Genomic DNA, 25,420 nt, shown 5'->3' on the forward strand with positions numbered 1-25,420 from the left:
GAGCTTAATTCAATACCTTCAGGAAAGGAATGGATCATAATTAGAGGGGAAACAATTGCAGTTCCCAAAACTTTAATTTCTCTTCTGAATACTCGCTTGCCAAATTTTCTGTTGCGAACCCAGTACAGCTTTAAAGATCTTTTCGATAATTTTCCATGTGAACTTTAAACTCCAACTTCATGTTTTGTAGTATACTAATGATAGTGTAGGAATCTCTTCCTCCCCTCCCCCTTGCAGCCTAGTTCCTGTCTCGGTGGTTGGTAGGAACTAGGGGTGAGGAGCAGAGGTCAGTGCCATTTCTATAGAAAGCACGTGATTGCAGGGTTTGATGTGCAAGAGAAAAGTGACAAAACTCTTTAAAATTAATCTTGTTTTGCAACATGTTTGGCAGTAGGAAAGTGTTAATAATAAGCTTAAAAATAGGAAAGGGATATGTGAGACTGCAGTTTAAGTGTATAGATTATTTCAGCATACAAACTTTCAAAACTTGTTCTGCAGCTACACACATTTCAGAGCTTCTAAGTTTATAGGAAATAAGTTTATACTTAGTTGCAGATGTGTAGAATAATGGCCATTGACAGCTTGCCATTATACACTTAACAGCTTCAATGGATTAGCTGGGCGTTTCTTACACAGTCATTGAGGGATTAGTCTGACCTTCCTTGACCCCTGGTTTAGCATTATGCAAGACTCAGGGTTTTATACTACACAATAGAGACATTCAGCACCTCATTACTCTGAATATTCAAGCTGAATGGGCCCTTTTGCACATCATTACCTAAGAAAGCAGGTTTTGGGTGTGTTTCTGAAGTGGGGGCTGGCCTTAGGAGGTAGTCTGATTTAAAAGAGCAAGTCAGAGCTCTAGATTATTCAGTGCAAAGTTTAGTTGCTGAACAGTTCAGTTACACCATGGAATCCACAAGAAAAAAACAGAAGGAGCTTACTTTATCTGAGAAGATTCAAGTTCTTGAATTGCTTCAGAGGCAAAAGATCTCCCAGATGGAACTTGCAAAGCGTTTTGGTGTTACACAGCCTGTTATCTCCAGGCTAATCAAGAATAAAGAAAAAGTCTTGATGGAATGGCACAATAACAGCAATCCAGACCGCAAACGCAAAAGGGAAGGAAGGGATAGTGATGTGGACACAGCCCTCTTACAGTGGTTCCAGATTGCCAGGGCGCAACATGTGCTTGTCTCAGATGAAGTCTTGGCTGCGAAGGCCAAGGGCCTGGCAGATGCTATGCAGATCAGGAATTTTGTTCCAACTGTTGGCTGGATCAACAGGTGGAAAGCTCGTCATGGTGCCTTTTTGCAACAAGGTATTGGGGAAACCGATGGCAGAGGTCAGTCATCGGGCAGTGCATCACAAGAGGTTGTGCCACCAGAAGGAATGACTGAAGAGGAATTTCATCAGTATGTGGAGCAAGCTGCTATTAAGGTATGCGTTTGGGATATAGCTGATCAGGAACCAGGAAACTCCATGAAAGCAATTACAAAGTCAGAAGCTATTGATGTTGAAGAAGAGAAAACAATGCCTACCTTTAAGACGGCAAGAGGAAGTAACGGCCAACTAACACCTTCATCGAGCCAGTATAACACGTACGTTTAACCACTTTTCAAATTTCATTGACCACTTTTAATTAATTTACTGAAAATTTGAAGGAAAAAGTTACCTTTGACTCTTTATATTAAATTATAGGTTTTGATTTTCCTTGGTGCATTAAACAGTTCATCTCTCTCCTATGTTGCTGAGATTCATGTTTAAATTCCAGCTTGGCTAAGCTGGTTTCTTTAAGCATTGTGGATTTGGATTTGAATATAACCTGAGTTGACACTTCATGCAATACTGTGTGGTGCTACATTGTTGAAGATGCCATCTTTTGAACAAGCCATTGCATTGAGGGCATGTACGTTTTCTCAAATGGACATAAAAGATTTAATGACATTACTTGTAAAAGAGTATGAAAACTCCCCTGCTTTCCTGACCAACAATCCTTTTTCAGCCTGTACCACTAAAAGCAGATTATATACTCATTTATTTGGAGTTTCTGGAACCTTGGTGTGTAGAAATTGACTGTCACCTTTGCTTACATAATATTCTAAAAGTAACCAGCTATCTGTGAAACATTCTGGGACATTCTGAGAGTAAAAAGTACAGTTGATAATTATTTACTTCATCCATCAGCAACACTGCATCATGGGTTGATTCTTCCTCGGAGCAACGAGGATAGTTGTGGAGGAAGAGAGAGCAAGCAAAACAGTTTGGGACGGTTTCCAGGCCCTGAAGCCCCACCCCCGGCACGCCCCCCCCCCCCCCCCCCCCCCCCCCCACCACCACCACCACCCATGGCTAGATGGGTTCTCCCCATCGATTGGGATCTTGAAGCTCAGCAAGCTTGAAAGGAGCAGCAAGCTGTAACGGAACGTAAGTAAGGGAAAGAAGCTGGCACCATCTATCCAACTTTTAAAAATCTTTAATTTAAAAATAGATTCAGGAGCCACGCCACCACGATACAGAGTGGTCTGTGGCTGCTCGTGCTCCTAGCCAGGCAAGGAAGCCCTTTAGGCCGCTTGGGCTGGTGGTCCCCAGCCTGCCACCAGATACCGACATCCTGGCATCTAAGGTTCTCCTCCTGTTGCCCCAGTGAACTTGAAGGTTAACTAGAAAATTCCTGTCTGCCTCAATTAGGCTCTTAAATGACCTTGATTGACTACCTGCTGCACGCAGATGCGTACTTCTGCTGGACTTTCCATCCCTCTGCAAAATTGTCCCATAGGTGGGAAGGAACTGGGGAATAGATATGTTGGCCAGTGGGGCTATTTTAACTCCAGCTTTCATCTGAGCATGGCTCTGACAGGAGGTGAAAATACAGTACCAATAGTTGAACCCTGAATTCTTAAGCTTTTTTTCTTAGCTTAGGGACACTAATGCTAATATAATATCAATAAGAAATATGATGTGGAGATGCCGGCGTTGGACTGGGGTGAGCACAGTAAGAAGTCTTACAACACCAGGTTAAAGTCCAACAGGTTTGTTTCAAACACGAGCTTTCGGAGCACCATTCACCTGAAGAAGGAGCCGTGCTCCGAAAGCTCGTGTTTGAAACAAACCTGTTGGACTTTAACCTGGTGTTGTAAGACTTCTTACAATAAGAAATATCACATGCATGAACTAAATTGCCAAATGCTGACCATTGCGGTGCTGAATGGAAGCAGAAATATTTTATAACTGTAAAGTACCTTGTCACCCTCGCAAAGTGTTTCACAGCTAGCTAGTTAATTTTCTTTAGTAACCCATTCATTTTTTCCAATTAAGGGGCAATTTAGCACGACCAATCATGCACATCTTTTGGGTTGTAGGTGCGAAACCCACGCAAACACGGAGAGAATGGCTAGCTAGTTACTTTTGAAGCATTATGACAGTTGTTTATAGAGAGGCAAATGTAATGGACATAGATGAATAAGCTATGATGTTGGTTTAAGAGGAATATTGGTCAAGATACCAGGTGAACTCCATTACATCAATTAGTGCTAACACCCATCTGACCGAGACAAGGCCTCAGTTTAGTACCTCATTTGAAGGATGGCACTGACAACAATGGATTACATCATTTACAACTCTCTCTTTACTGTATTGGACTGTTAACCTGTGACCTGCACTAGAATCAGGAAGGCATATGAACACGATTTTCTGAAGCAAATATAAAGTGTGCTCCCAACTGAACTGAGCAGATTGTGTTTTGTCCTTTCCTGCAAAATTTGATCTCAATTATTTCTTGTTCTCATCTTTCCTGAAGGTGTAACAGCCTTGATCGTAAATCTTTCCATGGGCGTCAGTCACCCGTGGTCATATTTTCCAAGTGACCGTTATGAGTCTTGACCGCAAATATTTGTCGGCTCCTTGACCATTGTTACAATCCCCATGGAGACTGACGATTTTTTAAAGAGAAATTTGAATGTCCAGTTCACTGTTGAAAGAATGATTTTACAATTAAGAAACGCTTTTGACTAAACACTTTTTTTGAAGGCAACTCATACTTTAAATTCTAGAAAAAAGATGCTCAATTTGACTGCAACTAAAAATCTCATTCTTTGGTTATGCATTACACTGTTCCCAGGTCAGTCAAAAATTAGCCTTGCACCTGAGGGCTGGTTTGCTTCCTTTTTACTTTCCCAGCTAGGTAACTTCTGATCACAGAATCAAAGTGTGAAAATTAGACTGGCGATTCTTTCCGTGCTGGGTGAATCTTCCAGCTTCATTTAAATCCTCACAAACTCGATCTCTTCAATCTGAGTACAAGTTCCCACCTGCATTTTGCATGGTGAACATTAGAGTCAGCATTTTCTCTGCATCAGGTGAAGGACTACACACTCTCATGTTATATTCACGGGTTCCAGGGAAGCCTGTAACCTGATCTAAAAAATGGCTCCCTCTTCCCAATTGCCGACATGACAACATTATAACTTTGTAGGTAGGTAGAAATGCTAATTAGCTATCTTTGATCCAAACTACCTTTCATCTTAGAAGTAAATGGTTAGTTTACAGCACAACAGGGGGAAGTGGTAACAGTGGTATTGTAGTTTGACTATTTGACTAGTAGTCCAGAGAGGTAGGTAATGCTCTGGGGACCCCAGTTCGAATTCCACCACTGCAGATGGTGGAATTAAAAAAATCCTCAATTAAATATCTGGACTCAAAGGTCTAATGATGACCATGAAACCACCATTACTGACTGTCTTTAAAAAAACCCAACTTGTTCACGAGGGAAGGAGACCTGCCATCCTGACCTGGTCTGGCCGAAATGTGACTAGAGACCCACAGCAAATCTTAAATGCCCTCTGAAATGCAAGTCACTCAGTTGTATTCAACTGCTACAAATGGAACAAAAAGGAATGAAATGGGATGGATCACCCGGCATCAACCCAGGCACCAGAAACTGCAAAGTCTAATCTAACATCTGGGGGCTTGTGCCACAATCTCATAGATTAGTTAATCAACAGCCTGACGTAATTATACCTGATAGATAATGTCCCAGACAAAACCATCATCATTCTTGGGTATGTCCTTTCCACTGGCTGGACAGACCTAGCACAGATGGCGGCACAGTGGTATACAGGTGGAAGGGAGTTGCCCTGAGAGTCTGGACCCCATGAAGTCTCATGCCACTAAGCCAAACACAGGCAAGGAAACCTGCTGATTATCAAAATACTGTCCCCCCTCAGCTGATAAATCCGTACACCTCCATGTTGAACACCACTTGGAGGAAGCACTGAGGGTGGCATTGGCACAGAATGTACTCTAGATGGGGGACTTCAATGTCCATCACCAAAAATCGCTTGGGAGTACCACCACAGACAGAGCTGGCATAGCTGCTAGACTGGGGCTGCGGTAGGATGTGAGGGAATCAACAAGAGGGAAAAGCATATTTGACCTCATCCTCACCAACCTGTCTGCCATAGATGTATCTGTCCATGACGGTATCAGTAGGAGTGACCAATGCACAGTCCTTGTGGAGACAAGTCCCATCTTCACATTGAGGATCCCCTTTGTTGTGTTGTGTCGCGTTACCATCGTGCTAAATTGGATAGACTGAAAAGATCTAGCAACTCTAGAACGGACATCCATGAGGCGCTGTGGCCGTCGGCAACAACCGAATCGTACTCGACCAGAATCTGTAAGCTCATGGTCCAGCATATTCCCCACTCTACTACCAATCCAGGGGATCGACCCTGGTTCAATGAAGAGTACAGGAGAGCTTGCCAAGAGCCACACCATACCTAAAAATGAGGGTCACCCCGGTGAAGCTATAACACAGGAATACTTGTGTGCCGATTACCTCCATGAGGAAAAGTCTCTTGGTTCCCTTGAACCTTTTTCCTGTTCTCCTCACCAGGAGGGTGATCACTAGGAATCGGAAGAGGCATCGACATCCATTCATGGTACCATACTTATGCCGGTTATTCATTTGATAATCATTGACTTTCCTCTTAGACCGTTCATAAGGTCAAGGTCTCTTGTCCTGAAGCCAGATGGTAGCAGCCCAAATATCCTTTTGAGTGCCGAATGTTTTTCGCCATAACGCAATCCTGCACATGGTTTCCTTTAAATATATGTTGGCAACAGCTTTAACATGAGTGTTCTTAGCCAGTTGTTTCTGAGTCACCACATCTGTGCTAGCATGCAGTGAACATCATCCCCGCAGGACCAAGTTAGGTACGACTCACTGCAGTCAAGATGACCACAAATCTGTAAAAACTCTCCAACACCACCCAAAGGGCAGATGGAGGAAGTTATAACACAAACTCTAGCTTCAGGGGTATAACCTGATGGCTGGATGTATCAAGGGGTAGTAGCAAGCTAATTAAATATTGGGCACCATGTAACTATCACATTGCGCCCGGCGGGGATTTGGGCCTTCCAAGAGTTGAGGGGCTTTTTGTCTGTGAAGCCTTCAAGCCATCTTTAAATATTGTGGAGACCATTAACAGGGGCAACTATAGCTGCTACTTGTCTATCCTACCAAACACTTCCAGGATGGAACCCTGTTATATGCTGACGGTCACTTTAATCCCTTTGACTGTGAGCAGCCTCTAGCTTCACAACTGAAGGCTATTGCTAATAACAAATTGAGAGCACTTCACAGCTGTATGTTGTGTTTGCAGCTTGCTCCTGCTGTTGGCTGCAGATGACTGGAGGCTGCTGTTGGTGTTTCCTTCCTTTTCTGTAGCCGGAAAGAAGGACAATTTTTTTCTAGGATACCTGGGTCCTGGGACATGTATGGGTCCAGAAGACAATCCGTTTTTGAGGCCGGAAGACGCTGTGGGACCTGATGGATCCAAATGGGCCACCTGATGACGTTGTTGAAGAAATGCTTTAGCAGATAGCTGATACTTTTGTTGCTAGTGTGGTGAGTGCTGTATGTAACTGGCACCCCACAGTGGGTTAAACACACTGGAAGTCAAGGATGTTCATCTGCACCTTGAGCGGCAGTGGAATATGTAGATGCCAGGATTTGGTTCCAATGAGATTAGGCCATGTGGGAGAGCCTGTGCAGCTGAAGCTCCACAACAGAGAATGGCACTGATACGTGGAACAAGTAACACATTGATGGACAGATCATTTCTCATCTCAGACGATGATTATTGCTTCTCATTTCAATCAAACTTTGAAGCGTGAACCTCTTGAAGTGTCAGCAGCCAACAATCAAACATTCAAGAGCTGGGCTTCATTACTGGTGATATTCTCGCGACCAAAGTGTTTGGTAGGATCAGGAGAGGGCACCTGAGCACAGTCTCCCTAATGTTCCCATCAGGGGTCTCGGGGCTCGGAGTGAGTTTGCAGAGCGAGGTATTCCAGCACAACCGGCTTTGTGGATGGCACTCAGAAGACAGGACACGTAAAGGTGGGGGAGGCTTGGGTGATTTGAGGGTCCCAGGGTGGAAGGCCTAACTGATTGTCGGTCTGTCTCCTTCTCCAACTCCTTACAGATACCAAAATGGATGGTGGTCTCGGTCCGCAGAGGATGCTCTCGTGGTGCTGGTGGCATCCCAGGCAACCAGATGCCTGAGAAGGCGGCACGTCGATGCACGCTGCAGGTGGCATCCCTGGTGCAGGGGGCCACTGCACACCCTGAAGACCTGGTCGCCGTTCATGCCGAGGATGAACCCAGACGCGTACGGCAGCAAAGACCCAAGGTGTACAGGTGTAATTGAACTTTCGTGGGGATGATGGATAGCATGTACTGCAAGAGGCTCCATCTCAACAAAAAGACACCTGTGTCGTGTCCTCGCGGACTTAGAACCCCATGGTGGAGGAGAACACTCTTTCCTGGTGGCCGTGAAGATCACCGCAGCCCTGAACATCTATGCCACTGGTTCAATCCAGGGCTCAAGTGGGGACTTATGTGACATGTCACAAACTACAGCCAACAAGTGCACCCGTGAGGTTACGGATGCCCTGTACGCCCGGGCAGCTGACTATATCAACTTTGAGCTTGACCAAGATGCCCAGCTTCAGGATTCTCCACTGTCGCCGGTGTGCCCCGGGTCCAGGGGGTCATTGCTGGCAAGCATGTAGACTTACGCGCACCGGGTATCAGGGAGTGCCCTTTGTTAACAGGAAGGGGTTCCACTCCCTGAATGTTCAACTTGTGTGTGACCACCACCTCTGAATCATGCACGTAAGTTCTTGCTTCCCAGGAAGCGTGCATGATGGCTGCATCCTGGGACATTTTGAGATGCTCAGCGTCTTCGAAGACCACCCTAGAATGATCAGTGCAGAGGCCGGAGACCCAATATAATGAGGCCCATGTTGCCACCCATTTTGTCATTGAGTGGTGCATCAGACTGCTGAAAATGTGGTTTCGATGCCTGGACAACTGGTGATGCACTGCAGTACACACCCGAGAGGATCTCCCCTTTGCGGTGGTCTGTTGCGCCTTCCACAACCTGGAACAGCAGTGGGGCAACACACTGGTGAAGGAGGGACATGTGGCCTCGTTGGAGGAGGCTGAACAGAGATTGGCACTGGGGTTAGGGGGCGCGGGGAGAGGGAGAAGAGAGACAATGAGCCCGGGGAGGAGCTGGAGGGTGGAGAAGAGGTGCAATTCTCATAGAACAAGGCTTTGTCCATCGGCTCACTCCTTCCTTCCCATTCCCTAACCCCTTCAACCCACCCACTACTGTGCTCAGGGAGCGGGAGTGGGGAGGAGCGGAGGGCAACAGGGAGAGGGTGCAGGCAGGCGCACTGTGAAGATTAATGTGACAGAGGCTTCACAGGCACCAGATGTAACATGCTTTAATTAATAGTGAATATTGGACATTTTTATTCTCCCTAGCTCCTAAATCTTGATCTTACATAGTCTACTGCTACAACTGGGTGAGTCCCCAGGATGTACATCAGAGGTAGAGGTAGCCTGCTGTTTCTGCGCCCTTGCTCTTTGTAGTTGCCCACTGGAGCCCTGGAGCTGGACCACCCCATCCGACTTACCGGTGTCACTGCCATCGCTGTGCCAGCCTGTTCTGTCCGCTGCCCTTGAGATGCGCTGGTGTCAGGAGGGGGAGGGGGTGGGGGGAGAGTATTCAGAAGAACTGGAGACCGCCGTCATCTCCTTAGTGGCAGGCCCTGGGTTGGCCTTCAGTGCTTCCTTCTCCTTGCCTATGTCCGTAGGGCCGGGGGGTCTCCATGGGACTGAGGGGCATCTGGAGTGAGCTCCAGAGGCCTCTGTTTCATTTGGCTCCGTCCTAGTGCCTCCCCATTGTCAGCACCAAGGTATCGACGACCTCAACAATGCCCCTCAGTGACATTCGATGGCATTACCATTGCTGATTTCCCCACTATCAACATCCCGCAGATTACCATTGACCAGTAACTGAAGTGGACTAACCGTATAAATACTGTGGCTACCAGAGCAGGTCAAAGGCTAGGAATCCTGTGATGCGTAACTCGCCAGCTGACTCCCCAAAGCCTGTCCACCATCTGCAAGGCACCAGTCAAGAGTGTAATGCAAACCATTATGACCACTAATAATCAAAACAGCCAAAAAGTTACAATGTTAAAGTGGCAAACACACTTGTTTATTTGGATTTTTTTTGCACCCGGTGAATTCATTCCTGGGTTTAGCTGGGTGGGATGCTATAGTCGTTATGTCAAAATGTATGTATTTTTGGAACACAATTTATTCGCAATAAATTGTTGGGAAATTATGTAACTAATGTATTTATTCAACTTTTATACAGACCCCATGGAAGGAGTTCTGCTTCAAGAAGAGATATCTGTATGGAAATGCCAAGCAGTTCTTATTCTCAGCCTGGAACCTCAGGCTACCAGTCCTATGCATTTCCTAGGTGGGTAACCCCAGAGGTGGGACGAAAGCGAAGTGAAGGGAAATCTCTATTATCTTCTCAACCACAGCTGAGTAACAGCTTTGAGGGATTGGACAAGGCAGAGATTCATCATATTACAGATGTGTCTCTTTCCCCACCCTGTACTAGACTACCCTCCACATCATCCCCTCGGCCTCTTACAAGGGATGACCTTTTATTTCTGCAGCAGCACCAGGCAGGCATCCCACGGTATGGGACCAGGAATGAGAATGAAATGCCGGCAGCGTCTTCCGAGGAACAAGAGCTTATCCTGGAAAACCAAAGGAAGTTTGGATTGTATCTTGACGAGAAAAGGGAAAGTCTTAAAAGATTACATGTGCTGGAGGAAGAACTACTCAGGGCAAAAATCGAAGTTGAACAGTTAAAAGCATTACGACTACAAGAATTGGCAGTCCTAAAGGACCCCTAAATGCAGAATTTACAATATTTGCCAACTCGACTCAATGTTTGATCTTAACAGTGACTTTTTTCACAGCATTAAGCGAGTATTATTGACACGAAGAATTAATTTTTGTGTGGATTCTCCCATTTATCAACTCTAGTTTTGATGAAAGAACCATGGAACCCCCCCCCCCCCCACCACCAAAGAAGGATGGTCACCATTTTTTCTACATCAGATTGAATGTTGTAGATTTGATCTCTCAGTGCATTAAGTTAATTGATGTAAATTGGGGAGGCAATGAGGAGCAATTGGCCTCTGTGTCTTTGGGCTTGGAAGGGGATAAATTGACCACCGTTCCCTTCATGACCGCCATATGGTCACTCTGCCAGAAACGAGGGGCTGGATTTTCCCCTACCCGGCGGGGCGGGGGTTCCGCCGGGATGGAGTGGCGTGAACCACTCCGGCGTCGGGCCGCTCCAAAGGTGCGGATTTCTCCGCACCTTTAGGAGCCAAGCCCTCGCCTTGCGGGGCTAGGCCCGCGCCGGAGTGGTTCCTGTCCCGCCGGCTGGCGTGGAAGGCCTTTGGCGCCACGCCAGCCGGGGCCGAAGGGACTTCGCCGGCCGGCGGAAGTCCACGCATGCCTGGGAGCATCAGCGGCTGCTGACGCCATCCCCGCTCATGCGCAGGGGAGGGGATCACCTCCGCGTCGGCCATCGTCGGAAAAGAAGTAAAAGATGCCCCCATGGCACAGGCCCGCCTGCCGATCGGTGGGCCCCGATCGCGGGCCAGGCCACCGTGGGGACACCCCCCGGGGCCAGATTGCCCCGCGCCCCCCCCCAGGACCCCGGAGCCTGCCCGCGCCGCCAGTCCCGCCGGTAAGGGAAGTGGTTTGATTCACGCTGGCGGGACAGGCATTACAGCAGCTGTACTTTGGCCCGTCGCGTTTTAGTTGCTATCGACTTGTTTTTATTAACTCGGTAATTAACCCTGTAGTTCAAACAAAATAATTCCTGCGTTTAGGTTGCAGTGAAAGGAATTTCACAGAAATGTGTTAAAAATTGGGTATTAAAGGAAATTTAACTGCCCCAGTACAAGAACAGCTCGGTAATTATATTTTTACGGCTGAATTAGCTGCTATAAATTATTATCTTAGTTTCATAACGTGGAGAATGAAGCAGTACCTGCAAGCTTCCATCCCCTGTCTACCTGTAAACCAAGAAGCTTCTGGGTTGTGGAAAAGAATTGAATAAGATTGCAGAAGTATTAAGTATCACATACAGCAGATGCTGAAGAACAAACTTTCCTCAGCATTAACCATAGCAACATTTTGAGTCAGTAGATATGATTTTTATTGAGCTACGGAATTTGATCTTAAAAGTAATACAAAAATAAGGCCCAGAATTACTAGTTATGGTAAGGTCGGCAACATACGTCTTAAATTTTGACAATCAGTTCAAAAGTGAGAAATTATCCTCGTTCAGAAAATCTATCTGGAATTAGTTTTGATGTATATAAGAAATAGCAAAGGAAGGAAGTCGCTGGAGCAGTTTATATCTCCCTCCTCCTCTAACTGTGGCTACACAATAAGACAGACAGAGTATACATCAAGAAATAATCTGGGGTTGCAAGAACGGTACTGCAATAATTTTGGGTGACTTTAATTTTCACATCGATTGGACAAATCAAATTGGCAATGGCAGCCTGGAGGATAAGTTTGTAAAGTGTATTTGGGATAGTTTCTTGGAGCAGTACATTTTGGAACTTAGTAGGGACCATTTATTTTGGACCTGAAATTGTGTGAGATAGTATTAATTAAGGACCGCATAATAAAGGATTCTCTAAGCAAGAGTGATCATGATAGTATACAATTTCACTTTCAACTTGAGAGTGGGAAAGTCGGGTCCATAACTAGTGTCTTAAGTGTAAATAAAGGCAATTATACAGGTACAAAGATAGAATTGGCTAAAGTGGACTGGGTAAATAGATTAAAAGGGAAAATGATAGAGAAGCAGTGGCAGATATTTAAGGAGATATTTAAGGAGATATTCCATTGAGGAAGAAACATACATAGAAAATAGCAGGAGGAGGCCATTCGGTCCTTTGAGACTGTTCCGCCATTCATTATGATCATGGCTGATCATCAAGTTCAATACCCTGATCCCCATGGCTAACTAAGTAACTTAAGGATAGTATCAAACTAGTGGAGCAGAAGATTGGGGAATTTTAGAAACTAGCAAAGAATGACAAAGAAGATAAAAAGAGAAGAGGGGAATTGAAGTGCGAGAGAAAACTATCAAGAAATATAAAAACATACAATCATATGAAATAGGATGGATATAGATAGGTTGGGTGAGTGGTCAAAAATCTGACAGATGGAGTACATTGTGGGAAAATGTGAAGTTGTTCACTTTGGCAGGAAGAATAAAATAGCAGAATATTCCTTAACACTGAATGGCTGCAGAATTCCGAAGTGCAGAGGGATCTGGATGTTCTAGTGCATGAGTCACAAAAAATTAGCCAATAGGTACAGCAAGTAATTAAAACTGCTAATGGAATCCTATCCTTTATTACAAGAGGAATTGATCCTAAAAGTAAAGATGTTGCACTTCAGTTATAGAGGGCACTGATGAGACCACATCTTGAATTTTGTGTGCAGTTTCATTCTCATTATTTAATAAAAGATGTAAATGCTTTGAAGTCGGTTCAGAGAAGGTTTACTGGGGTAGATACCTGGAATGAGCAGGTTGTCTTATGAGGGAACATCAGACAGACTGTCTCAGGCTTGTTTCCACAGGCGTTTCGAAGAGTGATTGAAGCATATAAGTAACCCATAATGTGGCACCTTTATAAGAATGCTTGATGTAGGAGGTGCTAAATTACTGTAGATAGAGGACTGGCTAACTAGGAGGAAACAGAATCAGAATAAATGGGTAATTTTCATTGGACCTTTTAACTAGAGAAGTGTCGCATGGATCATTGCTGAAGCCTCAACTATTTACAATCTTGTTAATGATTTGGATGATGGGAAGTGACGTTTGTAGTCATATTTTCTGATGTATGAGAATGGGAAGGAAAGCAAGTTGTGAGGAGGATGCAGAGAGTCGGAAAAGGGATATCAACAGGTTAAATGAGCGGGGAAAATCTTAGCAAATGTAGTATAATGTGGGCAAATATGAGGTTATAGCAGGATGAAAAGAAAAGCATCGTATTATTTCAATGGGAAGAAACTGCAAAATGCTACAGTGCAGAGAGATCTTAGTGTCTTTATACATGGATCAAAAAAGCCAACCTGCATACACAGCAAGTAACTAATTGCATGGGGGAAATAGAGTATAAAAGTGGGGAGGAGCTACAACTGCATAAGACATTGGTGGGACCACACCTGGAGTTAATTGTGGTTCACTTACTTACAGAATACATACCTACATTAGAGGCAGTTCAGAGAAGGTTAACTGGGCAAATCTCCTAGGAGAAACTTGTCTCATGAGAAAAGTTGGATCTATACTCATTGGCGTTTAGAAGAATGAAAAGTGATCTTATTGAAACCTACACGTTTCTGAGGGGACTTGACCGGATAGATGCTATGAGGATGTTTTCCCTCCAGGTGTAATTTAAAACTTGCGGCACAGTTTCAAAATAAGCGATCTCCCATTTAAAATGGAGATGAGGTGGAATCTCTTTTTTCTCAGAGGGTGTTTGGTGTTTGGCATTCTCTCACCAAGCGAGCAGTGGAGGCTGGGTCACGTTCAAGGCTGAGCTGGACAGGTTTTCAATTAACAAGGATGTTGAGGGTTACGAGGAACAGGCAGGAAAGTGGGGTGAAGATCACATCTGATCAGCCATGATCTTATTGACTGGTGGAACAGGTTTGAAGGGTATTTTCTTATGTTTTGTGTACTGATTTTGCCATTGCTATCTTATTCCAAAATATTCTGGATTCTTAGTTAGATTAAACTGCAGTAAGTTTTACAATGCCCAAATTGTGCTTTGCAATTTTGTATACCTAGGCACATCAAGGTGGGGGTGGTTAGCTCAGTTGGCTACATAACTAGCGCATGGTTCAGTATAACGCCTAACAGCATGGGCTTGATTCGCAATTCGGCTGAGGTAGATTTGAGGTAATTTGGGATCTCTTACCTCGCCCTCCCCCTGATAATGTACGGCAATGTTAAATCACCATGATGAAAACTGCCAGGAAAATGGCTCCGGATGAAGCATCCACTGACACTGAGCCAAAGACCTGCCTTCAGACAGAGAACACATGACATGACAGGCACATGGGGTGGGATTCTCCGACTCCCGGCCGGGTCGGAGAATCCCAGGGGGCAGCATGAATCCCACCCCCTGCTGGCTGCCATATTCTCTGGCGCGGATTTTTGGGCGGGGTGGGATTCACGTCACGCCGGTCGGGGGCCGTTGGCAGCGGTCCCCCCTGACAATTCTCCAGGCCCCGATGGGGCGAGCGGCGGCCCTTTTCTTGGCCAGTCCCGCCGGCGTGGATTGGACATGGTCCCACACGGCGGGACCTGGCAGAAAGGTTGGTTGGTGCGGTCCATGGGGGGGTGGGGGCATGGTGGCCTGGCCTGCGATTGGGGCCCAACAATCTGCAGGCGGGCCTGTGCAGTGGGGGCACTTCTTCCTTCCACGCCGGCCCCTGTAGGGCTCCGCCATGGCCGGCGCAGAGAAGACGCCCCCCCTGCGCATGCGCCAGAATACAGCGGCCAGTCTGCGCATGCGCAGAACCACGCTGGTGGTTCTGCACATGCGCTAACTCGCGCAGTCCCTTTGGCGACGGCTGGCGCGGCACCAACCTCTCGGCGCCGGGCTAGCCCCTGGAAGTGCGGAGAATTCCGCTACTTCCGGTTGGCCCGACGCCGGAGTGGTTCGCGCTGTTTTTGACGCCGGCGTCGGGTCATCGCGCCGATCGCGAAGAATTCCGCCCATGGTGTTTAGGCCTGCCCAGAACAGTACATTAATTTTAGGTTATTTAATATTTCCGTAAAAGAGCTAAACAGTTTGTGCAGGTTTCAAATTCACATATTTTATAATTCTTAACCTGAGCTAATTAGCAAAGAGTATTTGTTCTCTTTATTTTCTTATTAATTCTTGTTGCTCAGTCTCACATTTAAGATAAAAGAGACCGTTGAAGAGGCAGAACTGATCAATTTGAAGCTCTCGAGAAATTAATTAAAATTTCCAAGAAACACTGCAGTAATTGGGCTCACAGAAGGAATTCAAGAGTGGGTAGACTTATTTATAAGATTTAGCCTAGTTGTTAGAGTAACCAGCTTTATATTTTGTCCACTTAAATTAGGTGGAAGATTTTCCGCTGTAAATATATAACTATGTTTGATTAATTATGTGCCTGTTCATCTTTTGTAGAACAAATTCTCTTGATACTTTGAAACTTAAAATGCAGTCTGATTTGACGCCCTACTATTTTGAAAGGCCAGAGTCAGTTCTTGGTGAGATGCAAGTTTAATCATTAAAAACAAGACCTGTTTTGTTATCAGAAACACATTATTGAAGGCTTACCAAGGTCTCAACAGAGGGTTAGCTCCTTGCATGTGTAAGAATTTGGGATTAACCTGCAAGAGAGAATTTAGATGCATGAGCCAAAATAATCCAGCCGAGAAGCTTAGAAAGACCTAAAAAATGTAACCGGAACAGTTTATTTGTAAAATCAGCCCATTGATTGGAAAAATCCAACAATATAACCCAGTGTTGTGCAGTAGAAGTACGTCACAAGCCACAAGTGTGGTTATGGCAACATTTCCGTAGCCCCATGCACAAACTTTAGTTGAAAAAATGCTTCATACACAACATAGGTAAATGTAATTCACTAGTATTTTTACCTCGCAATCATCACCATTCAGTGCACAACTTTCTAGTCTTCCTCTTTCACCAAAATTTGAAATTCTGGCATGAATTTATCAGACTCGGCACATCTTAGTCCAAATTGGTGGCAGGTTTTTTTTGACCAGCAGTTACAAGCAGTACTCCGACTGCATCAGATTTCTTAATGGAGAATGTTGGCTTGTACAGTGAGAAGCACCAGACCCGGGTCTCTTCTCTCCCTCCAGATCACATGCCTGTTGGAGTTCCTTTAAATCAAATGCCTAATGCAATGTCTATTTCTCCTTTTTTAAGTTTACCTAATAAAAATGCAATTGGTGACATCTGGATTTCCAATTAGCTATACATGCCTACTATACTGGGCAACACTGCTATACTTATAATGTGTCTTCCCATTATTACTCAAAGTTGGGCTCAAAGTTATATTTTTATCAATGAAGCTTTGCATGGCAGTGAGAAGCCTCCAGATCCTTTGTTCTAGACGAATTCAAACAGTATAAGAGAACTTGGTTTATTACTTTAAATTTCACTATTATTTGTGAACCATGTTGAGTACACATGATCAGAATTTTAAGATGTTGTATTTCTATATTGTACAGTAGCTATGAGTGACACATTTTGCTTTTATAATGTTAAGATGTGCACACAATACTGTATTTTTGAGAGTCCTTTCCATTTAAATTTGGTAACCTTTGACCGGTTGTTGCCTGGGTATCACCAGCTTGTTTACATTTTTTCTCGTTATCTCTGTGATTCTCAGGTTATTAGTAGGTCACCTACACGAATCAAGTTACTGCAATGTTTATTGATGCAGGTTGGTTTATGATGTAAATAGTTAACTTAGGGCTGCTAATAAGACACTAGCCTGCATTTAGAGAGATTCTAGTTTGACTGCATGCATTTCTTGATATCTAATGTCAAAAACTGAAGCAAAGTGCACAACAATTTTAAGCACTTTGCAAAAAGTTTGTAAACTGTAGGCTCTTTACTGAGAAACTTGTCAATCCTGTCCATGTGCAGAAAGTTTTGTTCTCTTTGAGTAAGGTTTTGCCTAATCACTACAGCTTGAAAACCATGGAACTTTACAGACTGGCTTTGTCACCAAGGCATTAAGCTACATAGCAATTTGAGCCACATTTTTCACCGCCCCATGAAAGACTGCATTTTCCACACTCACTTTGTTTTTAGTAGCTTGTCTGTGGACAGGAACAGCAAAGGGGAACTTGAAATTAAGTTGAACTTCGGTGACCTCCTGCTTGTGTATGGATAAACCCTTAATGTTTTCAATACTTTTAGAGCTGTACTCACACTGAGGTACCATAAAGGGATTTGAATCTCCGAGCAGTGGTAGATTGGAATAGGATAACTTTACTACTTTAATTCTAGCACCTTATTAACATTCAGATCAAGCATTGGTACTAAAGAATTCTGATTTATTGTGCTTCTGCGTAGATGAGGAAGTAACAACTTACGGTTGTTAATTAATTCCATACATTTCACAAGTTGAATAGGGGCCGGAAAGGGTTGTTTCTGGAAATAGAAATGCTTCAGCGTGTAATAAAATCCGTTTCTCAGATCCATGTTTCTGACGTACAGTGAATCATTTAGACATGTACAGGTATTGAAGAAATCTTAAAGAGGGCAATCAATGTGTGTTGACTAGTCATTCACAATGAAATATATTTGGAGGGCCATGGATATTTGATCGATTTCATTTCGTTGTAAGAGTAAAACTTGCCGAGTCTGAAGATACCGTGTTGCTGAAAGATGCTTTCTCATGGTTTGACAACTGGATTTGAACCGCAGGCTTGATGGTTACTCAACTGCGTAAAAGTTTCCTGAACGAAACAGCCTTGCGTTGGGAGAGTGGATGAAAATGGATAGAGTGAAAAATAACCCATTAAGTGCTTTAATTATCACATCAGCAATTTTACTTTTTCCTTGTAATTATATTTCAAAGGATAAGTGCTTAAAGCAGCAAAACAGAGTTCCAAATATTCTACACTTGCAGACTGACGAATGATTTGTTTAAATGTATAGCTCGTGCTTACCATCTAATTTCATGGATAAAAATAAATTGGATAACTTTCTACCTTATGGGTCACTGAATACAGATCTTATTTCTTTCAACATGTATTCTGTTTATATTTGTTGTTGGGTCACCATTGAGCAGAATTTTACTGACTTTGAAGATTCTTTGAGATTGGGACCAAAAGTGGACCCCGATGCCTGGCTGCCCATCTGTGCAATCTTGCAGGAGGTGACGAATTACGAGGTCGCTTCTAGGAGCTTTGTCCAATTAAGGATGACAGTCAAAACAGGCCCAATCGGATGGCCTGCGGAATTGTCCCACCGGCAGCCCCACCAGGAGAGATGGGTGTTGTTGTGGCAGGTGGAGAACATAAAACTGCCCGAAGATAGAAATGTCTTCGGAAAATGTGCAAAATTTAAAACAATATTTGTAGCTACATCTGCAGGCGATCACTGTGGGCCAGAGCCCCCTCTTCAGGATGGCCTGTGGATACAGCTTCAGCCTTTTGGCAGGAGTAGTTCTGCTGCGGGATTAAGTGTGGGAGACTTTGTGGACCACACAGCAAGCCACAGGTAAACTGCTTCCAGGCAGCTTACGGGCATCGCTGGTTAGCATTTATTGCCCATCCCTAGTTGCCTTTCAGAAGGTGGTGGTGAGTTGCCTTATTGAACACTACAGTCCTTGAGGTGTGCTGTTAGGGAGGGAGTTCCAGGATGGTGTGGTCTGGGTGGTGTGACTTAAGAGGGGAACCTCCAGGTGGTGACGTTCTCGGGTATCTGCTGCTCTTCTCCTTCTAGATGGTAGTGGTCGTGGATTTAGAAGGTGTTGTCTAAGGAACCTTGGTGAGTTGCTGCAATGCATCTTGTAGATGGTGCATACCGCTGCTACTGCTCGTCAGTGGTGGAGAGTTTGAATGCTTTTTGAAGGGGGAGCAATCAAGTGGGCTGCTTTATCCTGGATGGTGTCGAGCTTCTTGAGTGTTGCTGGAGCTGCTTTCATCCAGGCAAGTGGAGAGTATTTCGTTGCACTCCTGACTTGTGCCTTGTAGATGGTGGACAGGCTTTTGGGGGGGGGGGGGGGGGGTCCAGGAGGTGTGATCCCTTGCCTTTGACCTGCCCTGGTAGCCACAGTATTAATGTGGCCAGTCCAGTTCAGTTTCTGATCAAGACCCAGGAGGTCTATGCTTCCAGACATCTACAGACATTGAAAGGCGCCCTCGTAAGAACTGGATATGGCACTCGACTCATTGATCGAAGGTTCCAACGCACCACAGCAAAAGAAAAAAGCACCGACCTCCTCAGAAGACAAACAAGGGACACAAACGCCAGAGTACCCTTCGTTGTCCAGTACTTCCCCAGAGCAGAGAAACTGCGTCATCTTTTTCGGAGCCTTCAATACTTAATCGATGAGGATGAACATCTTGCCAAGGCCATCCCCTCACCCCCATTACTTGCCTTCAAACAACCGTGCAACCTCAAACAGACCATTGTTTGCAGCAAACTACCCAAACTTCAGGAGAACAGCGATCACCACACCACAGAACCCTGCCACGGCAAACTCTGCAAGACGTGCCAGATCATCGACATGGATGCCACCATTACACATGAGAACATCACCCACCAGGTACGTTGTACACACTGGTTCAGGGCATCACACGAATCCTTTCCAATGATGGACTCGCACCTCGTGTACACAATGGAAAATGGTATTATGTGACTTCTGTCATGTATCCATACTTTGGAGTTCACATACACCCAGCGTCTCAATATCATTCCCACTGCAGTCTACCAGCAGTCTCGGTTGATTGACAACTTTCGGTTTAACCCACAGCAAATTGGACTGAGGAGGTTAGACCTCGCACCCATGTCTAGCGTGCATTTTATCAATGTGTCGTTCATCATCAGTAGAATTGTCCATCTGTTTTCGATAGTATCAGCTTCTTCATCACTATTGTCACAACTGGTCAGTAAGATTTCTTCACTTTTCATATTGGGACTCATCATGTCCTTGGTTGAAATCAGATCAATGAAGAACTGTTCTTTAAGGGACATCTCATCAACTGCGTTAACTGATCTTGTTTGGTCCCCTGCAGGACGCGAAAGACATTGCTTCGCAAAATGATTTGTACGACCACACTTGGAACATACTTTTCCATATGCTGGAAATTGCCGTGTCCCATGACGATTGCCACATCTCTGGCATAAAATGGTGGACCTGGTCGGCCGCTAAAAATGGGCGCCCGCACTGAGGCCACATTTTTTATTGAACTGCGTCACCGTACTGATGGCGCTGGCGTCTTCTTCCATATTGGCACCAAAATGTTTCAAGCTAAGTGTACTGATCTGCTGTGCAGCCAGCTCATTTGCATGGCAGATCTTGACCGCGTTTCTCTCACTGAGTTTATCATTCAATATCTCAAACTATTCTGTTGCGGACCATCGATGGCTTTAGATTACTGAAATTGCAGGACTGGGCCTTTAGCCTCAAGTTGTGTACAAAGCTATCAAAAGATGTGCCTGCTTTTTGGATACGCTTACGAAATATGTAACGTTCAAATGTTTTGTTTTTCTTCGGAAAGCAATGCCGATCAAAGTACTTTATCACCTCATAATAGCTCTCACTTTCCTTTTAGCTGTCAAAAGCGAAGGTATCGTATATTTCGATTGCTTGAGGACCTGCTACCAAGAACAGCAATGCAACGTGCCTCTAGCACATTGTGCCTGCAGGCCAAAGGCTGATACATGGGGCGGAATTCTCCGAGTCTCCGTGCCGAAATTGCGCTCGGCGCGGGGGCAGAGAATGGGCATCAGACCTGAGATCGGGTCCGACACCGCTCCCGCGATTCTCGGGGCCCCGGAGAATCGCCGACAATCGGGCACGCGTGGTTGACGCAGCGCCGGTCGGGGGCCATTGAATACGGCACCCACGGCGATTCTCCCAGTGCAGCTGGCCGAGTTCCTGCCGGCGTGATTCTATCTTGGTTCCACCCGGCGGGCACTCAGTTCTTGTCTCTTGATTGTGAGCACTTTTTTTGTAACTGCGATGGTGGTGTGAAGTGAAATGGCTATGTATTGATGAAGCAGTTCTAAAGCAAGTGCACATTAAGGGTAAAATTTAATCCATGGTTGCCGGCTTGCTTAATTGCATGTGAGGCCCTGTTTTAGTCTCCCAGCGGCAGCAACAAAACCTCCCCTGCTTAAGTCGGGTGGAAGGGGCTGACGTGGGAATTCTGACCACTGCCGGCAAGATGTCAATTAGGCTCATTGATGAGCCAATGGGCACCCGTTATGCCTGACACCAACACAATTCTGTGATGACTGATTGAATGAGAGCTGCGTCCCCTAGCAAACGCTGCCCCCTCCCCCCGGTAATCCCTGCCATGCCCTTCCTCTCATTTGGCTTGGGGTTCCTTGACAATCCTGGGCATCTAGTGGGTGAATTACTGCCGGCTGCCACTGTTCAGGTTGGTTCTGATGGTAGTGAAAAGCTCACAGTCTCGGGTCTGAATCCCAGGGAGGGCCTGATGATGGCCACTACTGTTCCTACCCATGGGTGAGTATTTGGCCAATTAAATCCACCCTAACATTGGGCACCTATGTGGCCTGGCCTTGTGAAGTTTTAAAAAAAAAATTTACATTAGCCAATTATTTTTTCTAATTAAGGGGCAATTTAGCATGGCCAATCCACCTACTCTGCACATTTTTGGGTTGTGGGGGCGAAACCCACGCAGACACGGGGAGAATGTGCAAACTCCACACGGACAGTGACCCAGAGCTGGGATCGAACCTGGGACCTCAGCGTCGTGAGGCGGTTGTGCTAACCACTAGGCCACCATGCTGCCCTGGCCTTGTGAAGTTAATTGCCAGGGAAGATAGTTGAAGTGGACAGTACAAACTAGTTTCAATATTGAATGATGCATGAAGAGGCGCAAAATCGATTGAATTGAAATTTAGTAATTTTTATATATGTAAACTTTGACATTATTAGTGTTTTCAGAGCTCCCCACACTGAGATATTTTAATGGGTTTAGAATTGATCTTGAAACAATGGTGGTCTGGCAGGAGTTAGGTTTACAACTTCCATTCTAACACCTTTTTAATATTCAGATCTAGCACTGCTATTGGGGAATTCTGCTTTATTATTATGTTTCTCTGGAAATACCCATTGGATTCAGTGTATTGGCGAGAACAGGATAACTTGTGGAGTAATTTCTTCTGCCTAATGGCACAATATGAAATACTTCCAATTTCTCAAAATGTTCACATTCTGAGGACTGGCAGGAGAAAACCCTCACCAGAACTATTGTCGTATCATACACCCCACTGCTCGGCCACCTGGAAAGAGCACCCTACTTAAGCCCACGCCTCCACCCTATCCCGGTAACCCAGTATCTCTACCTGGACATAAGGGGCAATTTATAGAATGGCCAATCCACCAACCTGCACATCTATGTACTCTGGGATGAAACCGGAGCACCTTCCAGAGAAAACCCACGCAGACATGGGGAGGAAGTGCAAACCACAGTCACCAGAGACCGAATTGAACCCAGGTCTCTGGAGCTGTGAAGCAGCAGTACTAACCACTGTGCCACCCCCTAATATGAATGTATTTCATGTAAAAAGTGTTTTAAAGACACTGTTAAGAATGATTTATTTAGCTTGTGTATAGAACCAAGCAATAGCCTTGTCAGTGGCTGGATGGAGTTCTTTATGCCCACCTTCAAGTTTAGTTAGGGAAGGAGTACTGCTGGTGGGTGAGGAGGTTTTGAATAAGGGTAGGTTTGGGTTGGAGTAGACTTTCTTCGGTCGCCTGCATGTTGTAATTACTCTTCTGATATGGGGGGAGGAGGCGGCAGTGATGCTCAGGACTGGGAGCCAGAAGAGTTTACGATAGCAAGAGCAGAGATCCTTCGGGTCTTGGTCAATGATCCCCACGAGGTATCGGCCAATTTACTCAGGAAGTTACTGTCAGTTTTATTTTCTCTCTGCTGTCTTGTACTGCTGTCCATGAGGCTTCCATCAGGATTTGCATCTAGATAAACAGGGTGGGGATCGTGCCTCAGTCTCTGACCATCCAGGGTGATCTTCGGTTCCCTACCGTAGTGTTGGCATTGTGAAGGTGGAATGTGGTAGAGATTATTTTACTGGTGTTCTGTTTGAGGCGCAGTAGTTGTTTAATGCACTTTCGAGCTCCAGGAATAAGAACATAGAACATAAGAACTAGGAGCAGGAGTCGGCCATCTTGCCCCTCGAGCCTGCTCCGCCATTCAATTAGATCATGGCTGATCTTTTGTGGACTCCGCTCCACTTTCCGGCCCGAACACCATAACCCTTAATCCCTTTATTCTTCAAAAAACTATCTACCTTTACCTTAAAAACATTTAATGAAGGAGCCTCAACTGCTTCACTAGGCAAGGAATTCCATAGATTCACAACCCTTTGGGTGAAGAAGTTCCTCCTAAACTCAGTCCTAAATCTACCTCCCCTTATTTTGAGGCTATGCCCCCTAGTTCTGCTTTCATCTGCCAATGGAAATAACCTGCCCGCATCTATCCTATCTATTCCCTTCATAATTTTATATGTTTCTATAAGATCCCCCCGCATCCTTCTAAATTCCAACGAGTACAGTCCCAGTCTACTCAACCTCTCCTTGTAATCCAACCCCTTCGGCTCTGGGATTAAACCTCTCCTTGTAATCCAACCCCTTCGGCTCTGGGATTAACCTAGTGAATCTCCTCTGCACACCCTCCAGTGCCAGTATGTCCTTTCTCAAGTAAGGAGACCAAAACTGAACACAATACTCCAGGTGTGGCCTCACTAACACCTTATACAATTGCAGCATAACCTCCGTAGTCTTAAACTCCATCCCTCTAGCAGTGGAGGACAAAATTCATTTGCCTTCTTAATCACCTGTTGCACCTGTAAACCAACTTTCTGTGACTCATGCACTGGCGCACCCAGGTCTCTCTGCACAGCAGCATGCTTTAATATTTTATCATTTAAATAATAATCACGTTTGCTGTTATTCCTACCAAAATGGATAACCTCACATTTGTCAACATTGTATTCCATCTGCCAGACCCTAGCCCATTCACTTAACCTATCCAAATCCCTCTGCAGACTTCCAGTATCCTCTGCACTTTTCGCTTTACCACTTATCTTAGTGTCATCTGCAAACTTGGATACATTGCCCTTGGTCCCCAACTCCAAATCATCTATGTAAATTGTGAACAATTGTGGGCCCAACACGGATCCCTGAGGGACACCACTAGCTACTGATTGCCAACCAGAGAAACACCCATTAATCCCCACTCTTTGCTTTCTATTAATTAACCAATCCTCTATCCATGCTACTACTTTACCCTTAATGCCATGCATCTTTATCTTATGCAGCAACCTTTTGTGTGGCACCTTGTCAAAGGCTTTCTGTAAATCCAGATATACCACATCCATTGGCTCCCCGTTATCTACTGCACTGGTAATGTCCTCAAAAAATTCCGCTTAAATTAGTTAGGCACGACCTACCCTTTATGAACCCATGCTGCATCTGCCCAATGGGACAATTTCTATCCAGATGCCTCGCTATTTCTTCCTTGATGATAGATTCCAGCATCTTCCCTACTACTGAAGTTAATGTCTGTGTGCCATAGCAGATGTCTGTCTCTTGTCTGCCCAGTTCTATGATGTCAGTCACCCAGGGATGGAGAACTCTTGATCATTTTGACGAGTCGGCCACTGTACCAGCCACTGTACCAGACTATGGTATGCTGCAGTGATGTCAAATAAAATTGGCCCCATTTTAGGATTCCTTTGAAAGCCATTTTCAATGAAAGTAATTAATGCAAGGACCTGATCACGTGCTCCTTTCTTGTTGAAAGCCTGCTTTGTTCGCACTCGGGATGTTCGCCACCTTTTTGGCTTGCTCCGCTGTAGGATTAGATGTTCTTTCTAACACCGTGAATTACACTGATGGCAAGGATATTGGCTGGCAGTTTGATAATTTTGGGTCTTTATCTAGTTTTGAGAGGCTGATAACTTTAGACATGCACTAGTATTCTCGCATTCTTCCCTCGCATTTGATCTTTGTTAAAGAATTGAGCCAACCTGGAGAAGACCCGTATTTTAGGAACTTGGGGAAGATATTTTCATGACCAGCAACAGTGCCCAGCTCGAAGGTTTGTGGTTCTTTTGTCCAGCTCCAGGGTGGTGAAGGGTTCAGATCTGAAATTGCACTGCCAAAGGATCCCCACTTCTTCACTTTTTCCCC

General features: G+C 45.1%; 2 protein-coding genes and 1 long non-coding RNA gene across 5 annotated transcripts in view; 2 read left to right on the plus strand and 1 right to left on the minus strand.

Moving 5' to 3' along the window:
- rad54b (RAD54 homolog B) overlaps window positions 1-25,420 on the plus strand; it is a 213,489-nt gene that overhangs the window by 74,163 nt on the left and 113,906 nt on the right. The gene's annotated exons all lie outside the window — the stretch shown is intronic.
- LOC119972401 lies at window positions 164-10,706 on the plus strand. Its single transcript, XM_038809018.1, has 2 exons — window positions 164-1,598; window positions 9,738-10,706. Exons 1-2 carry the CDS (start codon window positions 910-912, stop codon window positions 10,291-10,293), a joined length of 1,245 nt encoding a protein of 414 aa, XP_038664946.1. The 5' UTR covers window positions 164-909; the 3' UTR covers window positions 10,294-10,706.
- On the minus strand, window positions 3,609-16,296 carry LOC119972404. The gene is made up of 4 exons (XR_005462043.1): window positions 16,122-16,296; window positions 15,802-15,854; window positions 9,386-9,477; window positions 3,609-3,967 (listed from the first exon to the last, which is right to left on the minus strand). It is a non-coding gene; the product is annotated as an uncharacterized LOC119972404 (long non-coding RNA).

This window comes from Scyliorhinus canicula, chromosome 10, assembly GCF_902713615.1.
Source record: "Scyliorhinus canicula chromosome 10, sScyCan1.1, whole genome shotgun sequence".
NCBI lineage: Eukaryota > Metazoa > Chordata > Chondrichthyes > Carcharhiniformes > Scyliorhinidae > Scyliorhinus > Scyliorhinus canicula.